The sequence below is a fragment of the Terrapene carolina genome, unplaced genomic scaffold, assembly GCF_002925995.2.
Source record: "Terrapene carolina triunguis isolate 2854851 unplaced genomic scaffold, T_m_triunguis-2.0 Scaffold131, whole genome shotgun sequence".
Taxonomy (NCBI): domain Eukaryota; kingdom Metazoa; phylum Chordata; order Testudines; family Emydidae; genus Terrapene; species Terrapene triunguis.
In genome coordinates, this window is record NW_020664482.1 from 29,204,847 (window position 1) to 29,220,528 (window position 15,682).

The 15,682-nt window shown below is 38.6% G+C and overlaps 1 protein-coding gene across 2 annotated transcripts in view; it reads left to right on the forward strand.

The window, feature by feature from the left end:
* The window catches only part of DACH2 (dachshund family transcription factor 2), a 486,020-nt gene that overhangs the window by 408,959 nt on the left and 61,379 nt on the right, over window positions 1–15,682 (forward strand). For both annotated transcript variants that reach the window (XM_024195110.2, XM_024195111.2), the window contains 2 exons: window positions 3,200–3,335; window positions 4,978–5,055. In XM_024195110.2, the coding sequence (XP_024050878.2) occupies window positions 3,200–3,335; window positions 4,978–5,055 (214 nt within the window). The remainder of the gene's footprint in view (window positions 1–3,199; window positions 3,336–4,977; window positions 5,056–15,682) is intronic.

The window sequence follows — 15,682 nt, forward strand, 5'->3', positions numbered from 1 at the left end:
GAATCATTTGGAAATGATTAAGGAAAGGATGATGGCCAGACAATGAGAAAATTCAGTTCCAGAGAGAGCTGGAATTCTCTGTTTTTCCAAATCATCAACTTCTGAATTACTCAAATAATTTTCATTTAAGGATGACATATACTGCTGTATATGTGATTTCTGAGTGTTAATGTCCAGTAATTTGGTTTGTTCAGATCTTTTTTGTAGAGCAGTTGGCAAACTCTTTCCTTGGCTGTTCACATGCTTGTTATAGGTACATTACGTATCTTTGTGGCAAATTATCATTTGAACATTCTGAGTTGAAACAACGGTAGAGACCTTTTTAGGTACACAAGACTGTGACTGATGTCAAGTAGGCCATGACAAATAAAAGGAAGCAATTAAAGATAAAGTCACAATTTTGTTCACCTGGGTCCCAATTCTAAAGCTGCTACTTGATCAAATTTAATAGAAGGTCCATGCACAGAGAACCAACAAGATCAGGCCTGTATGTGTAAAATTCATTGATTAGTAAAGAGACCTCTAGGGTGGTGGATGGAAGCCTTCTAATGTGACACAATAGAGGGAATTTCAAGACAGGAAGCCAGGGCATAAAGGCTCCTTAGAAGCCACTAATTCCCAAGTCCTTTGCAGGGCATTTCAGAGCATAGAGGGGGAAAGCCTATAGGCCAATAGCTTTGACATTGTACTGATTTGCTGTAAGATTTGGAATGGTTGGATATTACTTGCTGAAAACAGTTGATTTTTTTTTTAAACTTAAAGCTACTGAGGTTTGACATCCCTATAATAGATGCATATCTATTAAAACTTAATAAACATCTTTAATTAGCATACCAAGACTACTGCAATTAAAAGTCTCTCTTTAGGTTTTATTAGTTATTGTATGTTCATTAAATAACAGATAATTAGTGAAAACATATCCATTGAGAATTAACAGCTATGTAATAGATATGCATCTGTTACATGATTCCGAAGCTCAGTTGTTATTTAATGTATAATAACTATCCTATTAAAAACACATTCAAGGCTACATTTTCAGTGTGGTGTGACTGGAATAGACAAACACCACCCATTATTGTTAAGAGGAGATGCTCTTTAATTCCCTTGCATCTGAACTCACTTGCATCTGAAGAAGTGAGGTTCTTACCCACGAAAGCTTATGCTCCCAATACTTCTGTTAGTCTTAAAGGTGCCACAGGACCCTCTGTTACTTTAATTCCCTGTGCATCATGCTACAATGTATCCCTAAATATAAAGTTGAGTGTATTTTGGAGATGTGGTTTTAATGGGTAACAGCGTATTTTTAACACACTAACCAGACTTTCATTGGTATTAATGAGTTACAGCAGTAGATAATGAACAGAAATTATTAAGTTAATCATTAGTAATGGAGAGACTTTTCGAATCTACAGATCTGCTTCTAAAGGTATTTTATTGATTTGTCATGTTCTCTACCCCAACCTCGGGGGGGGGGGGGGGAGAATTCAATCACTGTTGAGCTCCTTAGCACATGGTCAGAAGGGAGCTTCCCCAGATTATACTGTGGAGTGGTGGGGAATTTGTCCTTCTCGCAGAAGAGGCAAAGAATTCAGCTCCCGGAACACAGGGATATCGGGGAGCTGCCAGAGGCCAGGACTGTCCACAAATTCAGGAGCTCCCTAATCCTATCCATCTTCCTCATAGCATGGCTCCATTGCAACCATACTGCCAGGGACTCTCCCTTCAATACTACCTTTGAAGTGTTATAGGCAGTCTACCTCATGGAAGGAGCCACAGAGAAAAAGGCCCAGAAGAAGTACAGTCTCAGCCTGTAATACGTGCTTTTTAGTGGATTTTCATTGGTTATAGGATGTGGGAGTAGGTGGGAGGGGATAAATGATGAAAATGTGTGTTTCAGCTATAATTGTGAAAGCTCTAGGAAAAAACAATGCATATAACGTTGTTATTACAGGTGGACAAAGTGCGAGAATTTCATTATGGGTAAAATTTTGGAAAATTTTGCAATTTTTTGTTTTACTCCTTTTTCTCTACCCAAGGTATCAGGTATATTTGAACTGGGAGCCACATTTTAAAAGTTGTGTGTGCAAACATGCACATGCATATGTTAGGTTTTGCAAGCACAGTCTTATATTTACTTCTAAAAAATGTTAATGCAGAGCTAATGTTGCCTAGAGCTGGCAAATCCTCTGATCTATTACACTTAAACCTCTGAAAAACCAGAATGTGCAGTGTTAAATTAGTCTTACCATAACTCTTTATTTTCAGGACAATCTCCAGATACATGTGAATTTTAGAGCCCTTTGAAAATTAAAAGCAGGTCTTTGCGGGGGAGGGAGGTTCTTTTGGGAACCCTTTGGCCAGGTGACAACAAATTTGCATCAGAAAGTCAACCCCAACTCCTGATGTGGCACACCAATATTCAAGGCAATTTGATTCCTCCTGTGAGTTTTAGAGCACGTTTTTAGAGTTTTAGAGAAATTTTGTCTTTACACTGAGATGTTGTGCACTTTTGCATGCATGGCTTTGGAAATCTGGCTGATATAGCTTTAATGGGGACGAATGAAAGTTATTCAGGCAGACCAATGATTGTTTTTATGAATTTGCAATTGTTTAGTATTTGTATTTATATGAATCTGAAATTGCCAATTTAATCTGAATTTGGTATTTGAAATTTGACTCTTCTGTATCATTTATAGATACAGATAAAAATAGTAATGTACTGAGGAGGAATATGCATTTTTGTATTAATATGGATGAAAATGTAACAAAATAAAAAGTACCCCAAGTAATTGAATAGCTTAAAAAAAAAGCAAGCCGCACAGTAGCTGCTATGTCATGCTGATAAGGGTGTCATACCTATGTGGTTACATGGTGCCCAGATATTATATGTATGCAAGACTGTACTGGGTCTTTGAATGTGAGTTCACAAAGGAGCTGAATTAATTTACCTTCAAAAGGAGATTTGCTATTTTAGATAAGACTTAAGTACATTAAAGAGACAAGGTGGATGAAGCAATATCTTTTATTGAACTAACTCCTGTTGGTGAGAGAGACAAACTCTCCAATAAAAGATATTTCCTCACCCACCTTGTCTCTCTAATATTCTGAAGCTAACATGACTACAACAACACTGCGTACATAAAGTAAATGAAAACAAACTGCCCAGTTTAACAGCCATTATTTTGTTTTTTGTTTTAAGGAGAGGATTCAAGACAGCCCTTCTCCTGCTCCATCTCTGGAAGATAGTCAGAGGCCTGGGAGTCATGCTTCTTCACATCAGAGCAGTAGTGTGTCCAGCTCTCCATCCCAACTAGACAACACACCAGATAGAATTGGTTGGTACTTTATTATTCCCAGCCTCCCCTCACTCAGACAACTATTCTGTGGATTTGAAAAGTGTGCTGTGAAAAATACTTCACTAAAGGAAAATTGACAGTGTTAGTTTTAAAACTGACTCTGTGAAGCAGTCATTTATCATTCAAATAAATTAGAGAGACATTAGAATACAGGATATAAAGCTGCCTGTTCTTCTCATACTTGCTCATTACTGCAGAAAGCCTGACCAATCAGATGAGTACATATCATGTGATTTGTGTGACACATCAACTCAGTGTCACAGTATATTGCCCCTACTATGATATAACATACACGTCTCATGGCGTCCTTCTAAATGTACATTTGTTGTATTTAGCTCAGCAAATGATATCATGACTATAATAAAGGAAATCCCACACTTTTTTCCATTGTCATAAGAGTTTTTTATTTTCACCATAGGCATTAGGGTCTGTGCATTATTTAGATGAAGGATGGCCTTGTGGATGAAACACAGTTCTGGGACACATAAGATCAGGCTCTCCCACAGACAGCCTGTTTGACCTTGGGCAAATCACTGAATCCCTGTGAATGTCAGTTTCCTTATTTGCAAAATAGGATAATATTTCCTCGTTTTACATATTGTCGACAATTAATTCATGCTTGTAAAACTCTCCAGTGCAGGCAATGTCTCTTCATCTGTTTGTACAGCATCCAGCACAATGAGACCTTGATCCAGACTGTGGCCTTTTGATGCCATTGTTATATTAATAATAATACACTTGGAGATCCTTTGTGCTCCAGGAGTGTTAGGTATTATTAACTACGGTATTGTTGCCAAAATAAAAAAAATCTTTGAGGCAGAACCTAAATTTATGCTGAACCAAAATATTGTTCTATGTCTAATAGTGATGTTTGCCCATATTGTGCTGGTTTTAGAAGGTTATATAAATATTTTTTAACTTTTTCTATTTCCAGTTAAACACTTTCTAAAGAATTAACATAAAGTTCTTAGCAATTCTCCTGATCTGGAGTGATTTCAAATTCTATAATCAGTTAATTGTGGAGAAGGTAATGTTTTAATCAAATAAGAACAAAGAAAGTAAGCATTCTGAAATCATAAACTTAACATGTCTCACTGATTTTCCAGGTGGTAAGTAAAGAATTGCTCTCTCAACATCAGAAAGGATTGTCTTTTAGTTGTCATCCATCAATTTGGGTTGCTAACCATCTATCTGTCTGTATTTCTTTCTTAAGCTAGCTGCATTATAGATAATTACTGATTCTTTAAATCCTCTCATCTATTAAACATGTTTCTTTCCCCAAAATGATTTCTATGAAGCACTTTTGTAATTAGTTAATTTGAGCATTTTATAGGAAATTGCACTCATCCCAGTGGTAATTTTTCTTCTGTTCTGGTGTCTTTGTGTAATCAACTTAAGCAAATTTGCTTTTGCTGTTTATGTTAATACTTTGCTGTAAATGTTGAAGATTTGGAATTTAGTAGATGACAAAAAATGGCCCACCACTTAAGAACTCGCTGTATAAGAATGCAAAATTGCCAGAATATCGGCAGAAAAAAATGTCATTTAATATTTTCATTCTGTATTTTGGCAATTTTTTTCACTGGCAGTGTTACAGAGCTGTGCACTCTGATTTTTTTAGCTATGCTGACCAACACCAGAGAAGGAGAACTCGATCAAGATACTGGGACCAATCTAAAAAAACTCCAAAAGGAGAAAGGTAGAATCATTTATTGTTTTTTATATTGCATGTGTAAGGAAATTAATAATGCACTTTACCTGCATTGCCCACATTCTATATATCCAGTGGCATAACATGTTATATTTATAGAGCTGAACACATAATTTGCAATGAATAAGGTATCCAATGAATTTAGCCGTATTTCTGCTTAGGAAGTATAAACAATAAGATCTGTATTTCTTTGTATTTATTCATTATTGGAGAAATATTTGGCAAATCTTTTAAATTTTATTAATTGATTATGAATAATTCTCTACAAATATTTGGTTAGCTACTTGGTACTGTTTCTGTTCCTTTACTGGGTGAGTGTGGAAGCACCTTTAGTGTTAATACTTGTGCATGTGAATTTAATTTCTGTGAATGCTTTTTAGGCAGTATGTTTGTTTTCTGCAAAAAGTCATACCAGTCAACTCAGTTGCTCAAGTTGGGGGCGACATTGTTGGCAAATGTTAACTAGGTCCCCCTGCTGCTAATGTCAACAAAGAGTTGAGGCTTCTGCAGCTTTCAGTCTTACGCAGGGGCCTGTGGGCTACTTCTGGGAGCAGTGCTGGGTCAGGGCAGGCAGGGATAAGAGGTTCTTTAGACTCCTGACCTCTTCTCCCCTGGGGGAGAGAATGCATGTTCTTACCTTTACTGATCTGTGTCTCTAGTGGTCACTGCCCTTTCCTCCTCCTCACCCATTTTCTGATGTTTCTCAGTTCTTTCTCAAGGAACCAAATGATGGGCCCTATTGAGTTCATTTGAGAACTTGTAATGAGTTCATGGAATACCTTGAGTTCATATGCCCCCTGGGCCCTTATGCTTAAGTCCTTCACCGTTGTTTCCCCTAACAGTTTGCATTTGTGTAGGCAGTGTTGAACAAACCAACACCAGGAGCTAAATAGTAGTTACACCAGGGGTTCTCAGCCTTTTTAACTCCAGGGCCCAGCAGGACAGGGGGGACTCAGGGCTCCGGGCCAGGGGGTGGGGTCGGGTAGCAACCCTTGGGCATAGATGTAGTTTGACTTCTATTTTGGATGGGCCAGTGGGGCTCGAGCCAGCTCTGCACGGCGGGGTCCGTGGAGGGAGCGCCACTCCACCCCCTGACTCACCTCAGCAGGAGTTCCCCTACCAACTAAGAACTCCCACCTTTTCATGTTCTTTGTATGTATATATATCTCCTCACTATATGTTCCATTCCATGCATCCAATGAAGTGGGCTGTAGCCAATGAAGCTTATGCTCAAATAAATTTGTTAGTCTCTAAGGTGCCATAAGTACTCCTCTTCTTTTTGCGGATACAGACTAACACGGCTGTGACTCTGAAACCTGTCTTTACTTCAGTAATTACGTAGATGAGTATTTTAGTCTGAACCTGTAAGTGTGGTTGATTTTAATTTTGTTGAAGCATGCATGGTTTCCTGCCACATGTTTAGTCATTTTTCAGTGAAACAATGCAATATGCCCTATGAGGCTCCAAGATGCAAATCATATATTTGACTGATAGCAGTTGTCTGTCACTCAAGGCAGAGCACATCCTGTATAATTTAATGAACTACAAAAAAGTCAACCCAAAAACCCAAATCCCATATAAAATTCATTTTAAGAACTTAAACTCAAATCCAGACTTTCTGTAGTCATTTAATATCCCTTTTAACTTTTTACATGAACAGGGGTATGAACACCAATGTCCTAGCCAACTTCCCATGAAGTTTCAATTTATATAGTAATCTTCATTTCTTGTCCTACATTTTTATGTAGTGTTGCTTTGTTTCACCCACTGAGTGCCACATATATACACATATATCTTATACAAGTGCTTGAAGGATGTTTAGGATGAAATTGCTGTTTAGAGATTGGTGCAAACACAAATTCCAGATCACTACTGTCTACCCATCCCATTCAAAAATCTTGAATCAGGCCCTCCCCAAAATTCCTGAGTTTGGCTCAAAAATTATACGATTTTTTTTAAAAGGGGTGATAAGTTATTTTGATTTGCCTTTTCATTTTTCAGCCTTTATGGTGCACTTGGATCACATTTTCAAGCTTTTCTCTGAAACCATGAGGTATAGAAACTTCTTTTAAAAAAAGTTAAAACCCTCCTGTAATCCCATGACTCCAGGAGCTGGGACTTTATGAAAAATACTAAACATCATGAGATTCAGGATAAAATTATGAATGTTGGCAATACTGTATATCCAAATAATTCCAAACTTAATTCACATCTAGCATGGTGACTGGTCTCCATGTTTATTTTACAGCTCCTGGTAAAATCTCCCTTGAGTGGAGGTTTCTATTTTACTTTAGCTATAGTGATCCAATGGTTGCCCCATGATGATTGGCTTTTGAAAGCCCCTAAACTTTCTAGCCTAGGCCTTTCTCGTGTGCTATGTAAATGTCACAATATTATTCCTCACTTAAAGTATCTCATCCTTAACATGAACTTTATTCCCAAAGGCTAGATTCTTGCACACAGACAGCACATTGCCACATAACATGAAAAATGAACTGCAGAATTTGTGCATCTGCAAATTAGCTGATTTTAGAAGTTACACAGTAATTTGTACCGACATATTTGAGAGCAGCATGTCACACCTCTCTATGAGATCATAGTTTTAGCACATATGGGTGTGGCAGTAATAGAAGAGGGTGATATATGTTGAACTGCTCAGTAAATACTACAGATATCATTTGTATAAACAGTGAGCTTCATTTTTCAAACACTGCCACTGCCTTTAGCAAAGCAAAATATATTTACCAGAGAAAAGATTAGGAAGGAATGTAGTTAAATAAAAGTATCAACATTTATTAAGTATGACAAGTAAGCACTTTATACAACCGTGGCAAACATATGTTTTCACATCTGTTTTGAGTAATATCATCATGATTTAAAAATGATTTATAGCTGTACACGCCATAAAATGCCAGCTTTGCTGTAACTTGGAAATTTTCAGACAATGAAGAAATTATTATTGAAGACATGTATAGAACATATTTTTTTGTGACATACACCTTTTTATAACTTATACAAATTTGAGCATTCTGACACAATTAGGGGAGTAACAAAATGAAAATTAACTAACTAAAATTCAGCTGCTGGAGTTACTAATGTAAAATCTCAGCACAAGAAACAGTAAGAGTTTATCCTAGTTGTTATCAGAGAATGCTGTAATACACTTTAAAATAAGCAACTTTCAGGCATTTTCTTCTCCCATCGTATAGAATGATGTCAGAAACAGACAAAATATATGCTTTAATCAAAATAATTTTGATTGAGTTAGTCTTTAAGAGAAAAATAGCTTTAAAATACATGTAGCGCAGTTGTTGTTATGATATGGCAATCTGTATATACAGATCTGTATAATATACGTTCCAGATTATCATTTTATGTTAATAAAAATACCACAGAGGTGTCAGGACACCAGATGGCACAGAGGATTAGTGATAGGTTACGGAGATTTTCACCTTCATGCTGGCAATTCACATTTAGTAGGGTCAGTAGCGAGTAATAAAACTGCGGCTGCTGGCATATAGTTCCTGATTCTTCAGGGTATTTAAGCGTGTGCATAACTTTTAGCTTGCTGAAGGAGAAACAGCATAAACTCTCAATTATAGAGGGGCTTTTAATCCTCGAATTGAACAGTTCTGAAGTTCCCTTTGGTGGATGACTGTTGTGGTTATACATACTAGCCAGTATATTACATGTGGCTGAAAACCATATTTAAGGGTTGTTTTGTAGTTTATTTGAAATTATTTGGTGGGCTCTTGCAAAGGAAACTAGTTGAGCTGGGCAAATTTCTCACAAAAATTTTCCACAAATATTTGCAGATATTAAAGTGAACTTTGAGCTCAAATGGAGATGGTATCTTTTGTGTGGCACAGGTCAGTGCTCAACCCAGCAGAGAATAGGCTTCCCAAACTCTTCCCCAGAACCCTATCACTGAGACAATTAAATAAGCTAGACAAGAATATTTGGCCATTACCTTCGCAACTAGGATCATGCATGAGCTTGCAGTTATTGTTTGTGACTATATGAAGAGAAAAATTAATTTAAACTTACACCCAGGGTAAGTTTATTAAAAGCCAAAGCCTACCTCTGCTCCTAATGAAGTCATTGGGGTACATTTAGGTCAATGATAAGCACTTTTAAAAATCCCACCCAGATAATAAAGCCAACCAATAAATCACACAGTAGCCTATTTTTTCTAGCAAAGATTCCTGTGCTTTCCTAGAAAAGTTTTAAAATTTTATTTAGTACCCTAGTCCTGTTCCCTACCTTTGTCAAAACTGTTCCCTTACCCTGAGAGGTTCAAAGCCTCAGCTTTTTCCTGACTGAGTTAAACAGAAACAATACTGTATCTTTTGGCCAGTCACAACTAACCATCACAGCACAAATTTGGAATATCAAGAATCAGATATTCTCGGTGAACTATTCACAACTGAACAACAAAGTAAAAATCTTGCAAGAAAAAGTTGTTGTGTAAATGTGAATAATGGAATCAGGGGATAGTTTGACAAGCTCATGGTTATACTTGGAGCTGAAAAAGAGACTACATTTGTTGAAAAAATTATTTGCTCTGAATTAGTTGCCCAATTCTGGAAACTGCTCTCTAGCACTCTCTAGGCACTTAGGCAAAGCCCTGTGGGATATGTTTTGGTCTCCAGAGCTGTGAATCTGGTATCTATTACTTTCCTTTTTCTTTTTTTCTTTTGAAAAAAACTCTTCCCATATTATTCAAAGGGAACTGGGGATTTTGCATCTTTTCTGTCAGCTGAGGTATCTATAGAAGTTCTACTGAAAGTGACAGAAATATTTACAGTTGACTGGAAGCTTGAGGCAACTGAAAAATTAGCTGTTTTGTTTAACACATTTCATTAGATGACAACAGACTTTTATACAGTTTGAATTAATCATTGCCAAAGGAGGAGTAGGTTATTTAAGTGTGAGGAGAAGAGTACAAACAGGTGCAGACCACCTGAAACAGCAACTGGCACCATGCTATATGGAGGATGTGCTCTCTTGAGACAGAACTTTTCCAACAATTAAACTGAAAGCATCCAGATGGAGTCTACAAGGAATAAGAAAAGAACTAAAGGGCATGAAGCTGAAATACACAGTGTGTGTGAAATACAGAAAGTGCACAGTGTATGTCAACACCTATTCAAAATTTTCATGATGGGTATATCTTAATTCACTCACTGGCTGTGTTGTCAACATACCAGTATTTCACAACATGTTCAAGACATTCTGTGAAACAAGAAATATTTAATTTTTATTTCTTGTGAATGTTCCTCTTGAGAAATATTGAAGACTCCCAAATTAAAAATAAATTCATGTTCCTTTTGATATCTCTCACCATGCACACTACAGACTCTTAGGTCATTTCATGACAGTTGAAAGAAATAATATATTAGGGTTAAAAGAAAGTCATGGGGTTTCATTTCACCAGATCCTGTGCCATCCAGGTGTTCAGATAGAGCTTTGACCCCTGTTCAGATTCCAGGTCCATCTTTGGATCAGAGGAGGACTTTTACTTTGGTGACTGATGTACGCCATTCTGCTTCCAAGCATTCCTCAGATTTGAGTAAGAAACAGATGATCTCAAGGAAGAGACAAGCTTTAAGGGCTGCATCATCTTCACCGGAAAAAAGGAGATGGGAGATTATTAATTTTTCTCTGGATCTATCTGTATCTCTTCCGCCTCCTAAGATTCCTACAGGGTCTCAATAAAGAGCTTTCTCTCCATTTATTTCTCTACATCTTCCGGGTCTATTGCTGGTTCTGGTGCAGTCCATCATGGATCTGAGACAGGATCTATTGCCAGAGTAGGATAGAGGAAGAATAAAGAGACCTGTTTCCCCTTATTTCATGCTGCCTTTTGGCCCTCTTCCTGCAGGTATGTTCCCAAATACCAGTTGCTGGGGAGAGAGGCAGTCCTGGCTCGTTGGCCTTATTGGAGGCCACAGTGGAAATTTTTCAATTGTCCTCCTGATGTTTCATCTGTAAAGGATCTGGCAGGGGAGAAAACCTCAGATCCACTTCTACCAGACAGGGGTGCCACATACTCCGTCTGAGGAAGAAGATGACATCTTTTTTTGAACACAGACGATGATTTGTCACCAGATGAGCTTCTGACTCTTCCCCTTCTGCGGATGCTCTGCAGTTTCATGCCCTGGTGGATTGCATGGCATCCACATTGAACTTCCCTTCAGTACCTGTGGGGGGAACCTCCCATTCGGTGTCCAACATTCTTGGAACTACCTCCAAGAGTAGGATGTCATTACCAATTCTCAGTGGTCGGCTGCAGCCCACTAAGATTGCTTGCTCCAACCCTACCTCTTGCCAGCCTATTTTCGAAAGGGCAGACAAATTATAATAGATACCCTTGGCAGGGTTTTCATATTTTCGCATACACCCTATACCTAATTCATTGGCTGTGGCTGCAGCCAGTAGTAGATTAAGGTCTGGACAAGCACTTTCCACTCCAGCTGACAGAGAAGGGAAAAGGATTGATTCCCTAGCGAGAAAGGTATTCTCTTCTTCCTGTCATGGTATTAAGGTGGCAAATTACCAAGCAGTTATGGTCCACTATCAATTCCACCTGTGGGAAAACATGGTACTGTTTGTGCAGGATTTGCAGGAAGACAAAAGGAGAATGGCAGATGTGATTATAATGGAAGGCCAAAATGTGGCAAAGCACGCTTTCAGGGCTCCATTTGATGCCTCAGACTGTTCTGCTAGAGCATTGACTTCTGTAGTTATTCTGAGGAGACAGTCCTCTTCTTTTGCTTTGGATACAGTAGAGCCTCAGAGTTACAAACACCTCGGGAATGGAGGTTGTTCGTAACTCTGAAATGTTCGTAACTCTGAACAAAACATTATAGTTGTTCTTTCAAAAGTTTACAACTGAACATTGACTTCATACAGCTTTAAACTTTTCTATGAAGAAGAAAAATGCTACTTTCCCTTTATATTTTTAGTAGTTTATATTTAACACAGTACTATACTGTATTTGCACTTTTATTTTTGTCTCTGCTGCTGCCTGATTGTATACTTCTGGTTCCAAATGAGATGTGTGATTGCCTGGTCAGTTTATAACTTTGGTGTTCATAACTCTGAGGTTCTACTGTACTAGAATTAAAGTGGAGGATCTATCCTTTGAAGAGGATAGTCTTTTCAGTGAAAAGATGGATGAGTGGCTGAAAAAGGTGAAGGACACAAGATGGATGTCCTGCTCTTTGGGCTTGATTTCTTCTAGAAGACCTTCTGCTCTTTTCTTCTCTTATCAGAGACAGCATTATCTGCCATTTTCCTCAGCTTATTTTTCATCAAATCAAAAGATGTCTACAACAGCACAGCAGGTTGCATCTTTCCAAAGCCAACACAGAGAGAAGTCTTTTAAATCAAGGTTTAAATCTAAGCTCTCTCCCTTTCATCTTGGTTGAACAGCAAGCCTCAGAGTTGATATGAGGATCAAGAATTAAGAACCAGTCAGCAAAGCCCCTTCCCTTCTTCTGTTTTGAGGCTGGTTAGCCCATTTTTATCAACAAATGAGGCTTCTTACACTGGACAAATGGGTTCTAGGAGTTATAGAGAAGGGCTATGTCATTAAGTTCAAGAAACTATGCTCTTTAATTTCTCCCTAACCTGGCCTTTTCAGGGAACCTTCTATGAAGCTATTCTACATTTAGAAGTGCAAAAGTTGCTTCTGATAGGGGCTGACAAGAAGGTATCTGGGCACCCGAGGAAGCTTTAGATACTTTCTGGTGTAGAAAAAGGAGGGGGCAGTTCCTCCAATTTTAGATTTAAGAAACCTGAACATTTGAAAGTTTGTTTCATGTTCACTCTGGCCTCCATAATCCCTTTGCTTTCAGCTAGGGAATGGTTTGTGACTTCCGATTTAAAGGATGGATATTTTCATATCTCTATTTGACACAGTCATCAGAAGTATTTTCATTCTGTGGTGATGCGATGCCATTTCCATTACAAGGTGCTTCCATTTGGCCTGTCCAAAGCACCAAGAGTTTTTATGAAGTGCCTTTCTGGGGTAGTGGCTCACATTTTGATGACCGGCTGTTTAAGGCCGTTGCTCACACGGATCTGTTAAACCACATTGCTTTTACAACTTTTTTTAGACCCGGGATTACTTATGAATGTGAGAAAGTAAACCTCTGTTTGAACTCAGAGAATTTTATTCATAGGCTCCATATGGGACTTGGTAGCAGGGAAAGCCTTTTCTACCAGATGACAGATTTTTTTTAAATTGTTCAATATGTTTTAAACATTCAAATACATCAAACTCAGAATGTAATTTTCTTTCTGGATCTCATGGGTGTCATGACAGCTGCTACTTATGTGACTCTGTTTGCAGGTCTCAGAATGAGGCCAATGCAGCATTAGATGTCTCATGTCTACAGACCAAATATGGACAATTTACAGATGTTAGTCAGCATGCCTTGAAATATTTTGGATTCATTGACATGGTAGTTAATTAGACCATATGTTCTCAGAGATGTCCAGTTCAGTCCCCCTTCACCATCAGTGAGGAGTAACTTCCGATGTGTCAATGGAAACACATCTGAGTCATCTTACAGTTTGAGATCACTGGACTTCTCAGGAGAGAGGCTTGTACATCAGTGTGTTGGAGTTAAGCGCTATTAGTCTGGCCCTCAGATCATTCCTCCTTCCCTCAAGTACTAATGGACAATACATCTGCTATGCATTATGTCAACATATTGGCAATCAGATTATGGGACTGGTATATTCTCCAGGACATTTATCCAGTGGTCCTGAATTTAGCAGGAGAAAACAATGTGGTTATAGATCATCTCAACAGGGACAACTGTCAGATGCATGAATGGTCCTGAAGGATCAGTTGAATCAGGGCATCTTTTCCAGTTGGGGTCAGCCAGATGTGGACCTATTTGCTACGAGGTGATGCCGTTTCCACTCAAGAGTGGGAAGGGACAGTCAATCCATCTTGAGTGCTTTCATTCTGCACTGGGGAAGAGGCCTTCTCTATGCTTTCCTCCCTTTCCAATAATCCAGAAGTTGGTAAGGAAGATGTGTCAGAACAGGGCAAGGATAATTCTGATTGCTCCAGCGTGGCTGTGTCAGCAGTGGTGGACAATTCTGTTTCAACTGTCCATCTGCATCTTCCATGTCTTCCTCTGTCTCAAGACCTTCTGCCTCAGTAACAGGATACTTCATCTGGATCCTGATGGCTTGGGCAATCAGACTTCGACTCTGTCTACTCTTAGGTGTGGTCTACACTGGGGGGGAAAATCGATCTAAGTTACGCAACTTCAGCTATGTGAATAATGTAGCTGAAGTCGACGTACTTAGATCTACTTACTGCGGTGTCTTCACTACGGTGAGTTGACTGCTGCCACTCCCCCGTCGACTTTGCCTGTGCCTCTTGCTGAGCTGGAGTACAGGAGTCGATGGGAGCGCGCTCGGGATTGATTTATCGCGTCTAGACTAGACACAATAAATCGATCCCCGCTGGATCGATTGCTGCCCACCGATCTGGCCAGTAGTGAAGACATACCCTTTGGCAGACTCTGTCGACTCCATCTGAGAAGGAACAGTCACATTCCTTGTCAGTGCAAACTGTAGTGCCTAATTCTAGAAAGCTCTCTACCAGAAAGTGTTGTTATTTGAAATGGTCCAGATTCGGGGCTTGGATACAGGGAAAATCTGATTCTTCTGTCTCAGCTTCCATATCTTGTGGTTTGGAACATTTAATGCACTTAAAAACAGAGCGGTTATCTAACTCTCATTTGAAAGTTCATTTGGCAGCTATATCAATTCCATATTTTGGTTGATTGTAGATTGCTGTATGTGCGTAATACAGTTAAGAAGGGGCTGTCTAATGTGTATCCTCCTTTAAGAAATCCTGTACTCCCTTGGGATCTTAATTTGGCCTTACCTACACTCATGAAGCCACCTTTTGAACCCTTGGCAGAGAGTTCTCTGTATATTTCTCTCTTAAGGCATTCATTATTGCCATAACATCAGCCAGATGGGTGAGTGAATTAAATGTATTGATGGCTGATCCACCATTTATATCTTTTTGTAAAGATAAGATGGTTCTTAGATCTGATCGCAGGTTTTCCCAAAAGTGGTTTCTGAATTTCACTTCAATCAGACAATTAATATGCTAGTATTTTTTTTTCCAAAGACTCTAATGAGGGGAAATTGGTTTTACATTCTGTGGTGCAAGAGGAGCTCTCACATATTACTTAAATAGATCTAAAAGTTTTCAGATATTCATCTAGATTATTTATGTTTTATGCTAAGAATCACCCTGGGTTATACTGTGTCTTCCCAGACTGTTTCTAGATAGATTAAAAAATGTATTGTTCAATATTACACATTAGCAGAAATTCCTGTATTTACAATGGTACAGTCTTGTTCCACCAACGCTTTGTCAGTGTCTTTTGCTTGCTTTAAGCAAATCCTGGTTACTGAAATTTGCAGAGCTGCAACCTGGAGTTCTATATACATTTTTACTAAGCATGCTTTCGATTTGGCTTCAAGGGCTGATGCTAGATTTGGCAGAGAATTTTCTTATTGTCTCCATTACTGTATCTTCAAAATTGTGTAGAGTTTTGTCCCTTCGAAG